At 46.3% G+C, this 22752-nt stretch overlaps 2 protein-coding genes across 3 annotated transcripts in view; both read right to left on the reverse strand.

Moving 5' to 3' along the window:
• The window catches only part of SLC39A14 (solute carrier family 39 member 14), a 46419-nt gene extending 23884 nt beyond the window's left edge, over positions 1–22535 (reverse strand). For both annotated transcript variants that reach the window (XM_089658698.1, XM_089658699.1), the window contains exons 1-2: positions 22390–22535; positions 9328–9569 (exon numbers count right to left, since the gene is read on the reverse strand). In XM_089658698.1, coding sequence (XP_089514824.1) covers positions 9328–9561 — 234 coding nt within the window. In that variant the 5' untranslated portion in view covers positions 9562–9569; positions 22390–22535. The remainder of the gene's footprint in view (positions 1–9327; positions 9570–22389) is intronic.
• Positions 15008–18541, reverse strand: LOC149440339 (uncharacterized). The gene is made up of 2 exons (XM_089658745.1): positions 17051–18541; positions 15008–16956 (listed from the first exon to the last, which is right to left on the reverse strand). Exons 1-2 carry the CDS (start codon positions 18388–18390, stop codon positions 15153–15155), a joined length of 3144 nt encoding a protein of 1047 aa, XP_089514871.1. The 5' UTR covers positions 18391–18541; the 3' UTR covers positions 15008–15152.
• Positions 22536–22752: the final 217 nt, after the last annotated feature.

Consider the following 22752-nt stretch of genomic DNA (forward strand, 5'->3'; position numbering starts at 1 on the left):
TGTCTAAGAGGAAAATTCCCTTTACTTAGTAAAAATTTCATCTCAGTTTCTGTTCCATCTCTGGGACAGAAAGCGAAGAGAAACATCCCTAACAGGACAAAGACAGCAATAAAATAAAGTGACAGGGTTTTTACACCTTCCCTTTTCTACCCAAAACGAAAAAACACAAACACATGGCAGGACATCTCCTTGCCTCCCAACTACTGCTAACTAATTTGTCAATTTTCATTTCTTGAATTTGTGTCCTCAGTAGCAACCAACCTGTTAGGGACTCACATTTTTAGAGTGTTTTATGTACTTCCTTATACTGTCACTGTTTAATAATAAAAAAAAAAAAAAACACTACCACACACACACGTCACTAAAACCTCTTAAAAAAAAAAAAAAAACTTATACCCATGTCTTCTTTCCATCCATCTTTCACTATTTGTTGTGCATCTAAAATAAAAATGTTTATACTAGTTTGGGATAGAGAAGAAAATGGTTAAAATGTCTGTCAGTTGGGAGTATGGTTCATCTATGTCGACATAAAGACATGAAGTGAGAGCTCTGTGCCAATGAATCACCTAACAGCCTACAAGCAGCACAGCTAAACCCTTTATTCTGATGTCTAAAGGCACTGCAGGCATGTCCACTAGCCAACTTGGACTGAGAAAAACACTGCCTCACTCAGCTTCAGCAAGCTGGATGTTAGCAACACAACGGGATCCAGAAGACGGTCCTCCTAGCTCAAGTAGCAATAGGCTTTAAAAGACACAAACTTCTTAGCTGAGCAATGCTGATATAGGCCATAAAGCCAGAATCATGTACACAAAACTGACAGACCCGAAGCAGCTTTGAAATCTGGGAACACAAACAAAACATTTCCCAAAAAGATGACAGACTGTCATGGAATCAGAAAAGCACCATTGAAGACAATGTAATTTCCATTGTCATGCGATTCTGTGCAGCTCAAGCAACATCTGAAATTGCACTAGTGTGAACAAAGACTTAATCCCCTTTTGAGGCAACTACTTACCACTGGAAAAATCATTGAACCCAACGCCCCAAACAGACCATGCAATATCCAAGGCTGTGTGCATTTTATCCACAAAAAAAAAAAAAAAAATGGGAAAAGGGTTTTTTTGAATACAAAGGTGCTGAGATTTCACTACGCCCAGTCATCTCTAGACACACCATGCATATGAGGGGTACACTTAAACCACTCTTGGGGCACGTGTTCTGCTGGGGCATCTGACTGCTGGGGATAGCCCTTTCACCTGCAGGTGTAAACAAAATGGGAAATTGTTCCTGCTGCAGGACCCCGTCACAAATCCCTGACCTGTGCAGTTTTCTGGAAATTCTCCAAATACCTGACTGGACAAAAAATATTCTTTTGACTCTCTCGCCAACAGAGACACATGGGACCCAGGCACCTTCAAGATAGGGAAAACAAAGCTGATGCTGGCTTCAAGGCTAGTTTCCATACCACTGGGTTGGCATTTCAGCTAATTGGACACAATAGGGCTCCATTCACCTTGTTCCCCTTACTGACCTCAAGTGGAACTCTTCAGGATGCCCCGAGACTTCTTCTCATCACTCCTTCAAAACTGTCTCAAGAACGCCCAATAAGGATCTTACATGTACCAATTTCAGCATTGATAGAAGGTCATACTATGTATCCCGTGGGGTGTTTCACATAAAAGAAACCACTCAAGATTTGATCCTGTTAAACGCTGTCAAGAATGTTTATCTTAGGCCTCTTCCACATCCCTAATGGCCTGAAGTTCTAAACTGGTGGATTTTTCTGGCATTGTATAGGGGTTCGTCTCTTAATAAGGAGCCTTATGATCCCATGACTGATGCTCTCACAGTTTGCTCTATAATGTATGATGGGAGACAGCCACATCATGCCAATTTTCTACAATCCCTGAACTGTAACGACTAGTTATGCAGGAGGGCCAGATTCTGAGACTTCTGCAAGGCCTCCATTCTCAAGAGTTGTTCAGCCATTTTTCTGCTGGAGTATCCAGAGGCACATAAAACATGTACCTTACCCTTGTTGAGGCTGGCTCAGGATACTCATATAAACCATAGTGCCAAAAATATTGGAACGCCTGCCTTTACATGCACATGACCTTTAATGGCATCTCAGTCTTAGTCCATAGGGTTCAATATTGAGTTGGGCCACCACTTAGTGGTATTATAATAAAGTGGAAGCAACTGGGAACAACAGCAACTCAGCCACAAACAGTTGACCCTTGAATATTTAGTAGCAAGGAAATTCATGGATGCACTTATTGCACTGGTGGCAACCTATCATGGTATCATGCTTTAATTCACAGTGCTCCTGAGAGCAACCCATTCTTTCACAGATGTTTGTATAAACAGTCTGCATACCTAGGTGCTTGATCCAATGATTTGGAGGGGTGTCTGTCCCAATACTTTTGGCAATATAGTGTATATTCACACACACTTCCCCCCCCCCCTTTTTCCACTTATTTTCTACCGGTTTCTTATCCTCCTTTCCTACCACTGGCTACTAAATCTGCCCGACAAAGTCCAGTGGCCAATTTAAACACTTTCCTCGGGTCCAAGGTCTGCTCCCATGTGAAACTCACAAATATAAAATTAAAGGTAATAAATATCCTAGAAAAAAAAAAAGAAGGGTAGAAGATCTTAGGATACCTATGGAGTGGTGGTGCACTAAAATGAAAAATTCTGATGCCAAAACCGAAGTTTCAAGATGCACTTGATCAAAACTGAAATGTGCGGTTTTTAAAAATGAATATACAGGTGAAACTGGAAAAATTAGAATATCGTGCAAAAGTTCATTTATTTCAGTAATGCAACTTTAAAGGTGAAACTAATATATGAGATAGACTCATTACATGCAAAACAAGATAGTTCAAGCCGTGAGTTGTCATAATTGTGGATTTGGGGTTTTCATGAGCTGTAAACCGTAATCCTCACAATCTCAGAAAATTAGAATATAACATGCAATGAAAAAAACAAGGATTGTACATAGAACAATATCGGACCTCTGAAAAGTATAAGCATGCATATGTACTCAGTACTTGGTTTGGGCCCCTTTTGCAGCAATTACTGCCTCAATGCGGCGTGCCATGGAAGCCATCAGCCTGTGGCACTGCTGAGGTGTTATGGAAGACCAGGATGCTTCAATAGCAGCCTTCAGCTCTTCTACATTGTTCGATCTCATGTCTCTCATCTTTCTCTTGGCAATGCCCTATAGATTCTCTATGGGGTTCAGGTCAGGCGAGTTTGCTGGCCAATCAAGCACAGTAATCCCACGGTCATTGAACCAGGTTTTGGTGCTTTTGGCAGTGTGGGAAGGTGCCAAGTCCTGCTGGAAAATGAAGTCAGCATCCCCATAAAGCTTGTCTGCGGAAAGAAGCATGAAGTGCTCCAAAATCTCTTGGTAGACGGCTGCGTTGACCCTGGACTTGATGAAGCACAGTGGACCAACACCAGCAGATGACATGGCTCCCAAATCAACACAGACTGTGGAAACTTCACACTGGACTTCAAGCATCTTGCAGTGTGTGCCTCTCCATTCTTCCTCCATACTCTGGGTCCTTGGTTTCCAATTGAGATGCAAAAGTTGCTCTCATCAGAAAAGAGGACTTTGGACCACTGAGCAACAGACCAGGTCTGTTTTTCTTTAGCCCAGATAAGACGCTTCTGATGTGGTTTGTTGTTCAGGAGCGGCTTGACAAGAGGAATACGACATTTGAAGCCCATGTCCAGGATTCGTCTGTGTGTGGTGGCTCTTGATGCACTGAATCCAGCCTCAGTCCACTCCCTGTGAAAGTCCCCAACACTTTTGAATGGCCTTTTCCTGACAATCCTCTCCAGGCTGCGGTCATCCCTGCTGCTTGTGCACCTTTTTCATCCACACTTTTCCCTTCCACATAACTTTCTATTAATGTGCTTTGATACAGCACTTTGGGAACATCCAACTTCTTTTGCAATTACCTTTTGAGGCTTTCAATCCTTATGGAGGGTGTCAGTGATGGTTTTCTGCACAACTGTCAGGTCAGCAGTCTTTCCGATGATTGTGATTCCTACTGAACCAGACAGAGACCATTTACAGGCTCAGGAACCCTTTGCAGGTGTTATGGCTTAATTAGCTGATTAGAGTGCGACACTTTGAGCCTAGAATATTACACCTTTTCACAATATTCAAATTTTCTGAGATTGTGGATTTGGGGTTTTCATGAGCTGTAAGCTATAATCATCACAATTATGACAAATCACGGCTTGAACTATCTTGCTTTGCATGTAATGAGTCTATCTCATATATTAGTTTCACCTTTTAAGTTGCATTACTGAAATAAATGAACTTTTGCACAATATTCTAATTTTGAGTTTCACCTGTATAATTTTTGGAAAAAAAATACACTGATTAAAAAAAAAAAAAAAAACAGGAAAAAAACCCCCCAAAAAAACACTACATACATACATACATATGTACACACACGCACACGTTACGGCGAGTAAATAGATACCCAACATGTCACACTTTAAAATTGAACGGAATGGCGTGAAACTGCAGTACTTAAAAATCTCCATGGGTGATGCTTTAAAAATTTCTACAGGTTAGCAGTGTAAAGTTACAGAGGAGGTCTAGTGCGAGAATTATTGCTCTTGCTCCGACATTCATGGGGATACCTCACGTGTGTGGCTTGAACACCATGTACATATGTAGGCATGGCCTACATATGCGTTCACCATTATGTGCGAGCACAGGGGCATTTTAAACTTTTTTTTAAGAAAAATGTATTTAATTTATTTTTTTGGCACTGTCCCTTTAAAAAAAAAATGTAATCACTTTTATTCTTATCACAAGAAATGTATGCATCCCTTGTGATAGAAATAATTAGTGACAGTTCCTCTTTATGGAGAGATATGGTATCCATAAGACCCTACATCTCTCCTCTAATGTAAAGCACTGGATCCAAAAAAAAAAAAAAAAAAAGCATTTATCTAGTGCTTTAAAAATGCCCAGCGCCAGGATTGTTCGATAGTTTCTCAGGTAAGGCTGAGAACTACCAAGTAGCGGATGGTGGCGGTGAGGGGCGGGGTTTTTTCGGCACCTGTATCGGTGCTTTTTTCAGATCAGTCGTTTCGGCCACTGAAATTTCGGTGCATCCCTACTATGGAGTACAGGGTTCCATGTCTAATACCTCCAGCAGACCCACTTCCAGAGAGGAAAGGTCCCCAAGTTATCTAATGTACGATACACAATCTTGTACCACAGCTCTTCTCCAAAGTCTAAACCAAAGGGAGGGAGTATAGTAATCACTAAAATAGATAACTAGAGCTTTGCAGAGCAATTGGCTAACATTTTGGTTCCTAAAGGAAACTATTCAAGGATCAAAAGTCACCCTAGCAAATATACACACACTAAACACCAACCAATTATCTTCCCTTAAATTCTGCTTAACAAAAAACTCATGGACTGAGGCGATATTGATCTTTAAGTGCAATTAACAGGGGTTAATTTACTAAAGCCATATAAAAATAGTTTACTTTGCAAAGGAAGTTTTCCTAGTACTTGGTGAATGAGGTGAAGCTCTGCCAATGTACATCGCATGCAAGCAAAATTATGCTTAAAATTTTCCTTACATGTGAGTGGGTATTCTTTGCAAAGAAAAATGTCACCAAATTGACAAAGCTCTGGGGAATTCCCTTGCAAAAGTGAACATCTCCTACAATTAATAAATAAAAAATAGTGTAGCACTATAAATAAAAATATTTATTGCACTGTTTTGGTATCAGTTTGAGTGTTAGCAGCTGTATGGTAGGGTTCCATAACAGCTCAGGAGGAACCTTTTGATTTTTATCTCCTACAATTAACTAGCCGACACCAATATCCTTGAATAACGGGATGTCCAGAGGAAATTAAAAAAAGGCAACCTGGGCAGTAAAGCACATCAGGGCACATTTTGGGAGAAAGGTTTGTGCTTTAAGGGCCTCATCCCACTCCCCTGTCAGGTCACCCACATCATCCTCCAAGCTGCACCTAGGCCATTTGGTAGCTTGAAAGAATATGGACCCCCTTCTCTAACCGTAAAAGGAACTTCATCAAGAAAACAAACGTGCCAAAATTTGGTTGTAAATATTGCTCCTTCCATAGGCAGGATGTTTGACCTCAATGCCCCCTCCCCATTTTCATTCCAGGATCCAGAGTGATCCAAGAAAGTGGAACAAGGACGTATGTTCCTGGTTCGTGAGGAATGGTATTACATGTAGTAAAGAATATGAATATATTCCCAAGACTAGTCTACCTCCACCAAACACTTCCTGTCAAAATTTTGTGAGTCCCCCCGCTTCCTTTTTTTTTTTCTCTTGTGTAGTGTCATGAATTCAGAAACAGCATTGGGTTAATTATTGCTCCACTAAACACAAACAGATGGAAGGTACAGTATTTCTCAACCTACCATAGAGTAGAGCAAAATAATAGACTGGTGCAAACACTCCACTCTAAAACATTGGCTCCAACTATAGAAAAAAGTATTGATCTCAAACTAAAAAGGGCCCTCTGTGGATTATAGGGAAGATCCCAGCTCACATTCCAGGTGGTTGCCTGTGGGGAATGTAATATTCACAGATCACCCGTTCTTGCCACTTATTCAACATTCGCTGTGGACAAAACCCAGCTGCAGATTTGCTCCACTTAAGTACGCCCACTACATGGCACTACAAAACGCTTTTTACTACAAATCGCATTAAACACTGCTAGGGTCTGTATCCCCTTGATGTGGAACTCGAGAGATGTAGCAAGTTTATGGCACTGGGGATGCAGCACACTTTTCTCCACCACTCCAAGAGCCACATCCTTTACCCTCCCATCTAGGTCTTCTTCATTTCCATCTGTCCTGTCCTCAGAGATGGATTCGATACCCATCTACTTTATATTAAAAATATCTTTGTTAACATGATGTCAGTTGCTGTTACAATATCTCTTTTCCCATTTGAAGATACCCTCTCTGTTCTGGTGGGAATTCTGGATTTTCCATTACTTTGACCCATCACTTGACCCCCAGTGAAAATGGTCACCAGCACAAAGAGTGAACCTCCCCAGAAAAGACATTGACAGCAATAAAAACCTGTATTGCTCTCATTGCCCTATACAAAAACTAAAATGTTGGCGGTTTACATACACTAATAATTTCTTTATGACCTTTTATTTTTATACAGCATGTTCCAGTTTTTCTTTCTCATTTTTAAGGTGACATGGTCAGGGACAAATGAACAGGATTTGTACAAAAAGGTAACAAAGTTCACTTATAACAGTAGTATACAAACTACCTACATGGTCCTGGTTGAAATTATTAGTAGCTACTTTGCATATTGTATTACTTCATTTTAGGCTTAGTCGTTCTTTGTTTCAAACTTCTCTGACTAATGGCAAGGTACAGTATCTCTCTGAATTCTGGGGGTATATCCTCTGCAGACTGGCCTGGAGGCAAAAGAGTGTTACTCTGCAAAGCCTCCTGTACAAAGTTCTCATTTCAAATGACACAGTTGACCCAGAATTGGAAACACATGTTATTTCCCAGAGTTGATCAGTAATTAAATTCAAGATAACATTGGCAAACATTTCAAACAGTATTTTATTCAGGAATGGGTTTAGGTCTGAGACAAAAAGGCAATTTTATTTTTAATGACACACACGTCAGAAAACCCCCCAAAACAAACTAATGGATTGTCATGTGTGTGGGTGCCATAATCTATTCAAAAGCCATAGCATAATATTTTTTAATCAAACACTGTAAGCTAGCATGGATGGAGCTCACATGCTCCATGTATTTGGTTGGCAACCCAGAACTGAACATTCCATTGTTCATATACAACAAAAATAAGGAGAGTTGAGATAGGGAGCATAGATTGAAAGCTCCTTGAGGGTAGGGGTTGATGTAAAATGTACAGTATGTAAAATGCTGTAAATTGTTGTCTTAACCACTTCCTGTCTGGCCCATGTATATAAACGGCAGCAGTGCAGGGGCAGGTGGACATTTATAAACATCCTCCCCGCTCCCTGGGAGCGTGCAGCACCGCGATCCGGTGCCCGCTGTGTCTTCCAGACACAGTGGAACACCAATCGTTGGACGGGACCTCTGTGTGAGGTCCCGATCATGTGATCACTGATTGGCCAATCAGTGATCAAATGAAGAGTAGTAAGCAAGAGGTCACTTCTGACATCATTGCTTACTATGTGTGAAATCTGAATAATCACAGAGGTCACATGGTACAAGGCTAATCACAACAGCCTTGTACCATGTGACAAGCTGTGACCAATCACAGCTCACACAGTATTTCTCAATGGCTGCAAGAATGCAGCCACAGAGAAGGAGAAATGATTGCTTTTACAGCCTTTCTGGGTGTAAAAAGAAAAAAAAAAAAAATCATCCCCCACAAGTAGTACAGTGTCACTGTACTGCTAGGGTGACAGTATGCAAAAAAAAAAAATTAAAAAAAATTATACATTTTTGGTTATAAACTAATTTGGGTAATTTTTGTTTTTTACTAAGAAGGATAACTGAATACATTTTGGCCAATATTTATGAAGATTATTTATTTGCAAATAAGAAAAACAGTTTTTTTTAATTTTTGGACTTTAATTTATATAGCAAAAAAAAATTAAAATCCCAGTGGTGAATAAATACCACCAAAATAAAGTTTTATCTATCTCAAAAAAAAAAAAAAAATGCAAAAAAATTCATATGGGTACAGTGTTGCATGACCACACAATTGTCATTCAGTGTGACAGCACTGAAAGCTGAAAATTATCCTAGACAGGAAGGGGGTAAAAGTGTCCGGACTTGAAGTGGTTATGAAATGCAGAAAGTAGAGCCTGGCATGCCTCATCTTCAGCATTTCTTTTGCTGGTGCTTGCTTCTGGCAGATGCTGGTTGCTGGAGACAGGTGCATTCTAGCAAAGCATCCATCTCCTTGGGCAGAAGTGGTGACACTTGGACATTGCAGCTATTGTTACAGGGTATCTAGATAGATGGGACAAAACGTTACATGTCTTTTATCCCATCAGGATCTGAATACTTTAAAAAAAAAGTGATACTTTATTTATAATCAAGCTAGACTGCAATTTCACAGAAACGGCATCAATTCTCTTGCAGAAATTGTTCTAGAGATAAAGAATCTAGTGAGTGTTAGTCAACCTGTCAGAAACCAGAAAGGTCAGTTTTGGGGTGGAGCAGTCCTTAAAAGAATAAAATATCACACTAAATCAAAGACCTGGTTTCCTGTAACTGTTTACCATTGCTCTGTATGAAACACTGTAGACTATTAAGTAACTGCACCCACCTGTGATAAGTTGCCAGACTTTCCAACCCCTTTCCCCACTTCCAGCCTTTCCAGCAGAGACTGCATTTGCGATAATGTCAGGGTCTCATTTTCTCCATATCTCTGTAAGAGGTCTTCCAAGAAGGATGCAGCTGTCAGTTCATTCTTGGTACTAGAAATGGTAGTCTGTGTCAGAGAGTTGAGTGGAGCCAGCCCAAACACCAGTGCCACCAGGAGAAGCCATACAGGAGCCATGATAATTACTACAGGAAACCAGAAAGAATTTTAGGAGAGTTATAATGTCTCACAGCAAAAAAAAACAACACATTTCAGATTATCAATTTTGCCCATCATGCGGACTCTCTGGCTTTAAGAACATAAGCCACTGAAGAAGGCCGATCTCATCTGACTCTTAGTGATGGCGATGTTGTCTTGATTGGGGTTGTACTACAGTAGAGACACTAGAGGGTCTAATTTTAAAACATTCGTTGGACAAATGTTGTGCACATTCATGCAGTCTGCACAAATTTTGGCTGCCATTTCTGTAAAGGGTTCAAATCTGATGAACGTTAGCTTTATCTAGCTGCCAAAAAGCAGTATATTTTCCTATGGAGGTATTGCAGAAAAACTACAGTTGCCTGCCCATGATCCTGACAGGTCCATGTTGTGTTGGCTAAGGGGAAGACACAGCAGTCACTGAATCTACCAGTCAGTCCTGGAGTCTCCTGAGCGTGAGGACAAAATACCATTCATTCCTATACAAAGGATTCCATCATGCGATCCAATGACAGATGGTCTCCACAAAAATGAATAAGATTTGTCTGCATGTGCAAAGAAGACTATGCAAAAAGTAAACGGTTAGGCTGTAGGACAGTAATAAACTCAACAGAGACTTTAAAAATAATTTTTAAAGGAACATAAGAACCACCTTCCTCATCACATGACAATAGGCATGATCAATGAAATAGGAGGTAGACTATAGAGGAGCTTCAGTAATGTGCAAAAGCTGAATAAAAGGAAATAAGGGCAATGTCTGGGATCTGTACCCCTATTGCGGCAGGTGTGCTGAACAAAGACAGATGCCCTGTAAAGCTGTTTTAAAACCCAAAAATGTAACATATAGCAGATTATATCATATGTGGTGGCAGCATTATTATTTTTTTTTTTTTTTAGGTTTTTCCTACCATTTTCACCTGGTGATCTGGCCAGTAACACATCTCCTGTATTAGAGAGCATCCACTCTGCATGAATGAGCACAGGGGGCACGCTTGGAGAGCAGAATTGTCAGTCTGGAGGAAGGGAAGTGTTAGATGGACTAGCAGAAATAAATACACTAGCAAATTAAAGCCAAATTGCAGCTAACACTTTATAAGCTGTTAGAACAAACAGTTTTTTCCTTTTGGTGTATAGGTTTTACAGTGGGGCAAAAAAGTATTTAGTCAGCCACCAATTGTGCAAGTTCTCCCACTTAAAAAGATGAGAGAAGCCTGTAATTGGCATCATAGGTATCACCTCAACTATGAGGGACAAAATGAGAAAACAAATCCAGACAATTACATTGGCTGATTTTGAAAGAATTTATTTGCAAATTATGGTGGAAAATAAGTATTTGGTCAATATCAAAAGTTCATCTCAATACTTTGTTATATATCCTTTGTTGGCAATGACAGAGGTCAGATGTTTCCTGTAAGTCTTCACAAGGTTGGCACACACTGTTGCTGGTATGTTGGCCCATTCCTCCATGCAGATCTCCTCTAGAGCAGTGATGTTTTGGGGCTGTCGCTGGGCAACACGGACTTTCAACTCCCTCCAAAGGTTTTCTATGGGGTTGAGATCTGGAGACTGGCTAGGCCACTCCAGGACCTTGAAATGCTTCTTACGAAGCCACTCCTTCATTGCCCGGGTGGTATGTTTGGGTTCATTGTCATGTTGGAAGACCCAGGCACGTTTCATCTTCAATGCCCTTGCTGATGGAAGGAGGTTTGCACTCAAAATCTCACGAAACATGGCCCCATTCATTCTGTCCTGTACATGGATCAGTCGTCCTGGTCCCTTTGCGGAGAAACAGCCCCAAAGCATGATGTTGCCACCCCCATGCTTCACAGTAGGTATGGTGTTCTTTGGACGCAACTCAGCATTCTCTCTTCTCCAAACACGACAAGTTGTGTTTCTGCCAAACAGTTCTATTTTGGTTTCATCTGACCATATGACATTCTCCCAATCCTCTTCTGGATCATCCAAATGCTCTCTAGCAAACTTCAGACAGGCCCGGACATGTACTGGCTTAAGCAGGGGGACACGTCTGGCACTGCAGGATCTGAGTCCCTGGCGGCGAAGTGTGTTACTGATGGTATCCTTTGTTACGTTGGTCCCAGCTCTCTGCAGGTCATTCACTAGGTCCCCCCATGTGGTCCTGGGATTTTTGATCACCGTTCTTATGATCATTTTGACCCCAAGGGTGAGATCTTGCGTGGAGCCCCAGGTCGAGGGAGATTATCAGTGGTCTTGTATGACTTCCATTTTCTAATTATTGCTCCCACAGTTGGTTTGTTCACACCAAGCTGCTTGCCTATTGCAGATTCAGTCTTCCCAGCCTGGTGCAGGTCTACAATTTTGTTTCTGGTGTCCTTCGACAGCTCTTTGGTCTTCACCATAGTGGAGTTTGGAGTGTGACTGTTTGAGGTTGTGGACAGGTGTCTTTTATACGGATAACAAGTTCAAACAGGTGCCATTGATACAGGTAATGAGTGCAGGACAGAGGAGCCTCTTAAAGAAGAAGGTACAGGTCTGTGAGAGCCAGAAATCTTGCTTGTTTGTAGGTGACCAAATACTTATTTTCCACCATAATTTGCAAATAAATTCTTTCGAAATCAGCCAATGTGATTGTCTGGATTTGTTTTCTCATTTTGTCTCTCATAGTTGAGGTCTACCTATGATGCCAATTACAGGCCTCTCTCATCTTTGTAAGTGGGAGAACTTGCACAATTGGTGGCTGACTAAATACTTTTTTGCCCCACTGTACATAAGTAAAAACAAAAAGCTGATCATTGTAAGCACCCCTGTCAGTGTTAAATGGTTTGTCCCAAGGCTTTAACTGATACATCTGCAGGACAGCTTTTTGTTTTGAAAAACAGACTTACTGGCTGGATCACCAGTTATGTATATATATGAAACAAAAGCTTAAAAAAGAAAACTAATGCAACCATCACATCCTAGAATTGGTAAACTGCAATATAACACATTTTTGCTTAAATACTGCTTTAAGCATTACTTTCCTAAACAAAGTGTTGTATTGTCATCCGTGATTCTGCCAGCAATTTCAAATTGTACTGTTAAAATGTATAATTGCTCATCAGCATGTTGAGGTGCCATTTATCTTAACCACTTCCCGCCCGGCCTATAGCCAGCTGGCGACAGGGCGAGCAGCTCGTCCCTCCGGGTGGACGCCATATGGCATCCTTTCAGGCATGCGCAGTTTGTCTCCCCGCAGAGCCGCGCAGCCCGTCACCGGCCATGTACCTCAGACACGGCAGATGACAGATCTGAGTACCGGCCCCGTTGCCAGTACCATGTGACCTGCTGTGACCAATCACAGCAGGTCACATGACAGTTATATACAATGGATGGCATGAAGCCATCCATTGTATACAAGTGTGGCTAGCTGTGAATGGTCACAGGGATCATATGCACAAGCTGGGCCAATCACAGCCCAGCTGTGTCATGTGATTAGCGGTGACCAATTAACAGTTAAGCACAAAAAAAAAAAAAAAAAAAAAAAACCCTGAATGAATCGATTTCATTCAGGTAAATGCTTGCTTATAGCAAAGTAATTCTTTGCTATAAGCAAATTGTGTATAAAAAACAAAAAATTCTGATCACTTATCCAAAGTAGTACAATGTTACTATGGTAACAGTATACTACTTTGGTCATAGTGAAATATGAAAAAAAAAATCTTAAAAAAGAGAAAAAAAGTATTAAAAACTTAAAAAAAAAATTATTAATTTTTTTTCATACTGTCACCAGTCAGTGTCCCTGATCACCGCCATGCCAGTTATAGGATGACACTGTACTGCACTGGTGACAGTATGTTAAAAAAAAAAAAAAAACTGTGAAAATCATTTTTTTTAATTTCATTTCCAAAAATTATGACAAAAAAATTACAACTTCAAAAAACTCGCCATGCCTGTTATGAAATACATCGTACGGTCTACTTTGCAAAAAGGGGTCATTTAGGGGATATCTGTATTCTTGGACCTCAAGAAATTAGAAATTAGCCGTCAGTACTTCAGGACTGATCAATATTCAGTTATATCCTATAGTTTGTGAACTCTATAACTTTCCTACAAACTAAATAATACATCCTAATTTGGGTTATTTTCACCAAAGACATGGAGCAGAATACATCTCGGCCTAAATTTATGAAGAACAATTATTTATTTGCAAAATTTGTAACAGAAACAAAGAAAACGCAGTTATTTACCTGTTAACTGTATTTCCAGGAATCTTCTAGGACAGCTCACTTGAGAGATAGGGCTCCTCCCAGGAAACACCCGCTCCACCTTTTTTCCCCTTTTATAGGCGTCCTCTCTCCCATTGCCCCCAGTATAAGAATATGACCGAAGGCCTAGGAGAAAACAAAGAAGAAAACCGGTAATAAAGACATCCCCCATAGGTTCGCAACATACCTGCACATAATTGTGTGATCAAACAGTAATCGGGGGGGAGTTACGCTGTCCTAGAAGATTCCTGGAAATACAGTTAACAGGTAAATAACTGCGTTTTCCCGAGTCATCTTCTAGGACAGCTCACTTGAGAGGAGTAGAATAGAAATACGTACATTAGGGCGGGCACCCTGCTTGTAGGACCTTCCTGCCAAATGCCTGGTCCTTGCTGCCGATCAGATCCAGCCTGTAATGCTTAGTGAAGGTGGCGAAACTGGACCACGTTGCGGCTCTGCAGATCTGTCCGGGGGAGGCCCCCCCTTTTTCCGCCCAGGAGGCCGCAGTGGCCCTCGTGGAGTGCGCTTTTAGGCCGGGCGGTGGTGACAGGCCTGCCGACTTGTAACCTTCCGAAACTGCCTCCCTGATCCATCTGGCGATGGTGCCCTTGGAGGCACCGTCCCCCTTCCTTGGCCCCTGGAATAGGACGAAAAGCCGGGACGAGTGTCTCCATGTCTTCGTGCGTTCGATGTACGTGATCAAACACCGTCGAACGTCTAACCTGCTATAGTCTTCCGTGCTGCCCGGATCGGCCTCCAGGGAAGGTATTACTATTTCCTGAGATCTATGGAAGTGTGACGCGACCTTAGGTAGGAAGGCCGCGTCCGTGCGGAGGATGATCCTATCCAAGAAGATGGTGCAGTACGGCTCGATCACTGAAAGGGCATGCAACTCGCTGACCCTGCGGGCAGAAACTAGTGCCGTGAGGAGGATGGTTTTAAGCGTCAAAAACCTGAGCGAACACTCATCCAGCGGTTCGAAGGGCCCCCGCTGAAAGCTCTTCAGGACTGTGCCCAGGTCCCATGTTGGCAGTTTTGGCAAGGACGGGGCACGGCGCCTGGAGATAGCCTTCAGGAATCTGATTACCAAGGGGTCTGCCGCCAACCTCAGCTCGAGAAAGTTCGACAGAGCCGCTACCTGTACTTTGAGGGTATTGGCGGCCAGATTCTTATCCGCACCGGCTTGAAGGAATTCAAGAACGGCATGCAAAATGGGCGTGCCCGGTGCTGCGTTTCTGACCTTCCAGGCGGAAAACTTCTTCCAGACCTTGTCGTACAAGGCGTTCGTCGACCTCTTCCGGCCCTCCAAGAGGGTGGCGACCACTCTTGCCGACAGCCCCATTTCCGCTAGCCGGTCCCGCTCAGAAGCCACGCCGCTAAGGACAGCCTTTCTGGATGAGGATGCATCACCCTCCCCTGGGTGAGTAAATCGCGTGTGGGTGGCATCATCCAAGGGTCCGCTAAACTGAGCTCCTTCAACCGGGAGAACCAAGATCTCTTGGGCCAGAATGGTGCGATCAGAACAACTGTGGTTTGAGACAACTGGATCTTCTGTATCACCTGCGGCAGTAGTCTGAATGGAGGGAAGGCATAAAGGAGGTCTCCTTCCCACTGCTGGGCTAGCGCATCTATCCCCTCGCTTTTGGGGTCCCTCTGCAGGCAGAAGTACCTTTCCCGCTTTGTGTTCTGGCCGTTGGCAAATAGATCGATAGAGGGGGAGCCCCACCTGGCGCAAATCTGATCGAACGCTGACTGGCTGAGGCACCATTCTGTCTGGCTGACCTCTCTTCGGCTCAGCTGATCCGCCAATTGGTTCAGGTCCCCTTTCAGATGTACTGCCGTGATGAACTCCAGGTTTTCCTCCGCCCAGCTCAGGAGGGATCCGGCCAACTCCATCAGCCTTGGGGACCTTGTGCCTCCCTGCCTGTTCAAATATGCCACTGCAGTGGTATTGTCGGAGAGAACCTGGACACCTCTCCCCCTTATCTTTTCCTGAAAGGTCGTAAGTGCCTTGAAAACTGCCAACAGCTCCCTGTAATTTGACGACCTGCTGGAGTCCACTGCACCCCACGTGCCCTGGGCGAGGCCGTCTTCCATATGGGCACCCCAACCAGTCATGCTTGCATCCGTGGTGATCCGCACTGGGCTGGCCAGCCTCCAACTTCTTCCCCGTTCCAAAGTGAGAGTGCTTCCCCACCACTTTAGCGACTCCTTCACTTCCTGCGTGATGCGGATCCTGGAATTCAGACCTGCTCGGCTGCCGTCCCAGTGGGAAAGGGTGTGATTTTGCAGAACCCTGGAGTGAAGTTGCGCCCATTGCACCCCTGGTATTGCCGCTGTCATCCGCCCGATTATTCTCATCGCGGTCCTGACCGTGCAGGTCGACATCCTCCTGAGGGCCTTTGTGTCCTGCCGCAGGTTGCGGGCTTTTTCTGATGTGAGGTATGACCGGGCCTGTGCGGAGTCCAGGACGTACCCCAAGTACGTAATCCTCTTGGAGGGGGTTAGCTGCGACTTCTCCTTGTTGATAAGCCACCCCAAACTTTCCAGAAAAGATATCGTACGTTCGATGTGCGTTCTCAGGCCACCTTCTGTGCCCGCAAATAAAAGCAGGTCGTCCAAATAGGGGATGATGTTTATCCCTTCCAGTCTCAAAACTCTTAAAGGCTCCGCTAGAATCTTGGTGAAGATCCTCGGGGCCGACGACAGGCCGAAGGGGAGTGTGTTGAACTGAAATAGCACCGGACCCATTTCGCCTTCCAGCGCAAACCTCAGGAATCTCCTGGAGTCTTCTCTTATCGGGACATGCAGGTATGCATCTTGCAGATCTATCGAGGCCATGAACACCCCAGGTGAAAGGAGATCCTTCACCGTGTATATGGACTCCATACGGAATTTGCTGGGCCTCACGAACTCGTTCACCTTCCGCAGATTCAATATCATCCTGTAAGCACCTGACGGTTTTTTCCTTAGGAAGAAATGGGAGAAGAATCCACTTCCCCTTTCCTCTTCTCTCAACTGGCAGATAACATTCTGACTGAGCATATCTTGTAGGAGGTCCACCAACGCATCCGCCATGGCCCTGTCCTTTGGCAGGGGTGTTGCAAAGAATCTCTGAGGGGGGGCCCTTGTGAACTCTATTCTGTACCCCCTGTGGATGGCCTCCAGAATGTAGGTGTTCTGGGTTATCCTTAGCCATTGTGCGTGGAAGCGCCCCAGCCTCGCTCCCACCTGGCCTCTCCAGTCACTTCTGCTGGGTTTTGGGTCTATTCTGGCTGGGGTTGAAAAGGAAACCTCCCCTGCCTCTCGGCTCGTTCCTGCCTCTTCTCGCGCCCCAGCCTGGGCGCTGGGTTTGGAACCTAGCTTCCCTTGACGTGTATCGCCTGGATGGGCGAAACCCCTTCCGTCCGACCTGCCTGCTGGGGACCGGGAAGCTCTTTTTCCTGTCTGCCGACCTTTCCAGGACTGAATTCAGCTCCGGGCCGAAAAGGAGTTTTCCTTCAAACGGCAGGCCACAGAGTTTAGACTTGGAGGCCAGATCCCCCTGCCAAGATTTCAGCCAGATAGCCCTCCGCGCCGAGTTTATGAGCGCTGTAGATCTAGCAGAGAGTCTGATGGTCTCTGCTGATGCGTCCGCGATGAAGGCTACCGCTTTCTCCAGCACCGGAAGGGACTTCAGAATCTCCTCCCCCGGGGTGCCTTGTTCCAGATGCGAACGGAGCTGCCCCAACCACACATCCAGGGTTCTGGACACGCAGGTTGTTGCCACTGCAGGCTTAAAATTTACTGCGGATGCTTCCCATGCCCTCTTCAGGAAAGCATCTGCTTTCCGATCCATTGGGTCCTTTAGGGACCCACCGTCTTCAAAGGACAGATCCGTGTCCTTCGAGATCCTCGAGAGAGGGGCGTCTGGCTTTGGGCAAGTCTCCCAAACCGAGGCATCTTCCTCCTTAAAGGGGAAACGTCTCTTGAGGTTCTTGGGAAGGAAAGCTTTCCTCTCTGGCTCTTCCCATTCCCTCCTGATCGTGGACCACAGGGCAGGGTGTACTGGGAATGTACGGCTGCTTTTTGCCTTTAGCCCTGCGTACAGTTGGTCGTGGAGAGAGAGGTCCTGTTGTTCCTCCTCCAGATCCAGGGTCTCATAGATCACCTTTAACAGGTCCTCCGTGTCTTCCACCTGAAAAAGGAACCTGTCTGCCTTTGGGCCCTGAGCCTCAATCTCACCCTCCTCCGAGTCTGAGGTGTCCGACTGTTCGGCCTCTTCCCAGTCCCTTACCGGCGCTACCTTGTCCAGCTTCCTCTTTTTCCCCCCTTGGGTGCCAGAAGTGCCCGGTTGGGGCTCATCCTGGGCCGGCCCCGGCCTCTGTTCCCTGAAGCTTTGAAATGTCTTGGACATTTCCTGTGTCATATTTTGTAGGAAATCTTTAAAAAAAGATCCAGACTCCTTCTTGATGAGCTTGTCTATGCACCCCTGGCAGAGCTGCTTCCTCCAGGAGCTCGCCAGCTTCTTCCTACAAGTGGCACACTTCTTTTTCTGCTCACAAGGAGCTTCTTTCTCCCCTCTATCCTCCTCCTGTGGGCCCATCTGGGGACAAGGAGATACATGCGTTCATGCGTCTGTAAAAACAACGCCTCCCCCCCTGTGCCACTGTGAAAGCTCCAGCCGTGGGCCTGGGGGGGGAGAGGGGGGCTGTGTGTGCGTGGGGGGCACCCAATCATCCCGGGAGGGGAGGGGAGGAGGGGGGGGGGGAGGGAGGGGGGGGGGGGGGGGGGGAGGAGGGGGGCAAAAACAAAAGAGAGTTGCCAAAGGCCCTTACCTTACTGCAGGCCTCCCCCGCTCCTGACAGATCTGCCTCCATGCTGCCGCAGACTCTGCCTCGGTGCGGCGGTTTTTCAGGGGCTGGTGGGCTCCGCCCCCCCCCTGCGATCCCCCCTCGCCGACCTCCCTCTCACGGCCGCCGGTGGAGAAGCGGCCGTGGCACGGGTTCCTTCCACGGTCCGCCGCCCATTTCCAAGATGGCGGCGGCCGTTCCCTGCTCCTGCGCCGGAAGTGACGACACCCGGCGCCCGGAAGTGACGCGATCGCAGCGTCCAGACCTCCGCAGCCGAGCCTCCTGGCCATGCTGCCGGGATCCCAGGAGCAGGTAAGACTTACCTGAAACCCCGCAGGGAAAGGCACCAATGCCTCGGTCGGCGGAGCGGGCTCAACCCCCCTGGAGAGCCCCGCTGGGACCATCTGGGGCCGACGCCCCCACCCTACAACGGGCATTCCCCGAGTGGAAACTGGCTGAAAGGTCCCCCCCCTCACAAGGCCCCTGCCTCGCTTGGAGGAAGGGGGGGCCTCAGCCAGGGACCCTCTGTACTCCGCCAGAGAGCCCGGATAAAAACAAAAAATGGGCGTAGCTCCTTCCTGGCCGGAGGAAACACTAAAACTGGGGGCAATGGGAGAGAGGACGCCTATAAAAGGGGAAAAAAGGTGGAGCGGGTGTTTCCTGGGAGGAGCCCTATCTCTCAAGTGAGCTGTCCTAGAAGATGACTCGGGAAAAACGTGTTTTTTTTTCAAACTTTTTTTGTCTTTTTTTGGTAATTTAGCAAAAAATAAAAACCACAGTGGTGATTAAATACCACCAAAAGAAAGCTCTAGTTGTGTGAAGAAAATTATAAAATATTAGTTTGGGTACAATGTTGTATGACCGCGCAATTGTCATTCAAAGTGTGAGAGCGCTGAAACCTGAAAATTGGCCTGGGCAGGAAGGGGGTAAAAGTGCCCTGTATGGAAGTGGTTAATGACACTTCAAAATGTGGGGAGATTCTGCTGCGATTGTCATGCAACAAAATCAGATGACCCGTGTCACCCAAAAGAAGTTCCGGAACTTCTGCGCGTTGCACGGCAGAATCACCCTGCATTTTTAGGTGCCATTGAAATGAATGGATGTGAATCTGTGTACAGGTGTGAGTGTGCCTACCAATGTCTATCTGTGTATATGCGTCAATACACAGAAGACAACTCACAACTTTAGGTTTGGAGACTTGAAGAATGAAAAGGTGAAACCTTGGAAGATCGGAGCGATGACCATGTATGTGAAGAAGGTGAGAACTGCCATTAGTCTCCTCCATCTATAAGATCGCTCACAATGTAACCTGCTGGTGGTATTTTGTCTACCTCCCCTATTGTGAGCAATGTGTGTATCTTCCTGGACAATCTTGCCATTTTCTGAACTATTTATGTCCTGTGTTTATTTGTACCCTCTCTGAACCACAATGTTTGTTTAACAATATTACAGACTGGAAAAGAGATGCTGAGCAGAAGAGAAACAGAGAATGACAACCTGGGGAAAGGTGGTGGAGTAGAGAAGAGGGGGGATGATGACAGAGGGCAATCACTGGGGGTCATACATCATACAGACACAGCAAGCTCATGGAGAGCAGGAGACGCAGACAGATTATAGACAAAACAGTGGTTAGGGACAGCAAGACGGACGGGATTACAGCTCAGGGCAGGTTGACACCACTAGATATGTGACAGTTAAGGGTACACCAGTGTGCATGGGTGGGGTAAAAACAGCGCACACACACTGACAGCTGGGGGGGGGGGGGGTGACAGCTCAAAGTAGAGGGTGCAAGATACACAGTAACAGCTCAGGGTATGAGGTGCAGTCAGTGAAGGGGACACAGTGACAGCTCAGGGTAGGTATGAAGGTGCAGTCAGTGAAGGGTACAGAGCGACAGCTCAGGGTAGGTACGGGGGTGCAGTCAGTGAAGGGTACAGTGACAGCTCAGGGTAGGGGGTGCAGTCAGTGAAGGGTACACGGTGACAGCTCAGGGTAGGGGGCGCAGTCAGTGAAAGGTACACAGTGACAGCTCAGGGAAGGTACGGGGGTGCAGTCAGTGAAAGGTACACAGTGACAGCTCAGGGTAGGTACGGGGGTGCAGTCAGTGAAGGGTATACAGTAACAGCTCAGGGTAGGTACGGAGGTGCAGTCAGTGAAGGGTACACAGTGACAGCTGAGGATTGGGGTGCAGTCAGTGAAGGGTACACAGTGACAGCTCAAAGTAGAGGGTGCAAGATACACAGAAACAGCTCAGGGTAGGGGGTGCAGTCAGTGAAGGGAACACAATGACAGCTCAGGGTAGCTACGGGGGTGCAGTCAGTGAAGGGTACGCAGTGACAGCTCAGGGTAGGTACGGGGGTGCAGTCAGTGAAGGGTTCCCAGTGACAGCTCAGGGTAGGTGCGGGGGTGCAGTCAGTGAAGGCTTCACAGTGACAGCTCAGGGTAGGTACGGGGGTGCAGTCAGTGAAGGGTTCACAGTGACAGCTCAGGGTAGGTACGGGGGTGCAGTCAGTGAAGGGTGCACAGTGACAGCTCAGGGTAGGTACGGGGGTGCAGTCAGTGAAGGGTGCACAGTGACAGCTCAGGGTAGGTACGGGGGTGCAGTCAGTGAAGGGTTCACAGTGACAGCTCAGGGTAGGTACGGGGGTGCAGTCAGTGAAGGGTTCACAGTGACAGCTCAGGGTAGGTACGGGGGTGCAGTCAGTGAAGGATTCACAGTGACAGCTCAGGGCAGGTACGGGGGTGCAGTCAGTGAAGGGTACACAGTGACAGCTCAGGGTAGGTACAGAGGTGCAGTCAGTGAAGGGTACACAGTGACAGCTGAGGATTGGGGTGCAGTCAGTCAAGGGTACACAGTGACAGCTCAAAGTAGAGGGTGCAAGATACACAGAAACAGCACAGGGTAGGAGCGGCAGTCAGTGAAGGGTACACAGTGACAGCTCAGGGTAGGTACGGGGGTGCAGTCAGTGAAGGGTACACAGTGACAGCTCAGGGTAGGTACGGGGGAGCAGTCAGTGAAGGGTGCACAGTGACAGCTCAGGGTAGGTACGGGGGTGCAGTCAGTGAAGGGTGCACAGTGACAGCTCAGGGTAGGTACGGGGGTGCAGTCAGTGAAGGGTACACAGTGACAGCTCAGGGTAGGTACGGGGGTGCAGTCAGTGAAGGGTACACAGTGACAGCTCAGGGTAGGTACTGGGGTGCAGTCAGTGAAGGGTACACAGTGACAGCTCAGGGTAGGTACGGGGGTGCAGTCAGTGCAGGGAGCACAGTGACAGCACAAGGTAGGGGGTACAGTCAGTGCAGGGTACACAGTGACAGCTCAGGGTAGGGGGTTCAGTCAGTGAAGGGTACACAGTGACAGGGTAGGGGGTGCAGTCAGTGAAGGGTACACAGTGACAGCTCAGGGTATGGGGTTCAGTCAGTGAAGGGTACACAGTGACAGCTCAGGGTAGGGGGTGCAGTCAGTGAAGGGTACACAGTGACAGCTCAGGGTAGGGGGTTCAGTCAGTGAAGGGTACACAGTGACAGCTCAGGGTAGGGGGTTCAGTCAGTGAAGGGTACACAGTGACAGCTCAGGGTAGGGGGTGCAGTCAGTGAAGGGGACAGAGTGACAGCTCAGGGTAGGTACGGAGATGCAGTCAGTGAGGGGACACAGTGACAGCTCAAGGTAGGGGATGCAGGATACACAGTGACAGCTCAGGGTAGGGGATGCAGTCAGTGAAGGGAACACAGAGCCCGGCTCCGTCTCTCACCGGTCTCAGCTCTCTCTCTCTCAGGATCCTCACGGTGTCCGGCTCACTGAGCACATCACGGCCTCTGTCAGCAACGTGGAGCTCGGGATCTTGCTCTTTAAGCCCTGACGTCACAGAAAAATGTAATCCCACCCTTTTCCGTGACGTCTTCAGAAAGGCGTGTGCTAATCGTACGTGACCCTAAGCATGTAAAAAGGAAAAATAGAGTGTATAACATATGAAGGAACCTTATACACACTGTCCTCATAGCAGTGCACCCGGCCTTCAGAAGCGTCCATTTTCCCGTGGACCAGCTCCGATAGGGTTACCCGCGCCAGCTTACCCTTGGCTTGGAGTCATGCGGTTGTAGCCCTGACTTGGCGC

The sequence above is a fragment of the Staurois parvus genome, unplaced genomic scaffold (genome assembly GCF_062004578.1).
Source record: "Staurois parvus isolate SC_StPar_1 unplaced genomic scaffold, SC_StPar_1.0 ptg001090l, whole genome shotgun sequence".
NCBI lineage: Eukaryota > Metazoa > Chordata > Amphibia > Anura > Ranidae > Staurois > Staurois parvus.

Excerpts from the sequence above, each read along its gene's own strand:
- LOC149440339 (XM_089658745.1), bottom strand. The coding sequence starts at position 18,390 with ATGGGCCCACAGGAGGAGGATAGAGGGGAGAAAGAAGCTCCTTGTGAG. Across the intron at positions 16,957-17,050 it reads CCCAAAACCCAGCAGAAGTG|GGGGTACAGAATAGAGTTCA; the intron begins ACTGGAGAGGCC and ends GGCCATCCACAG.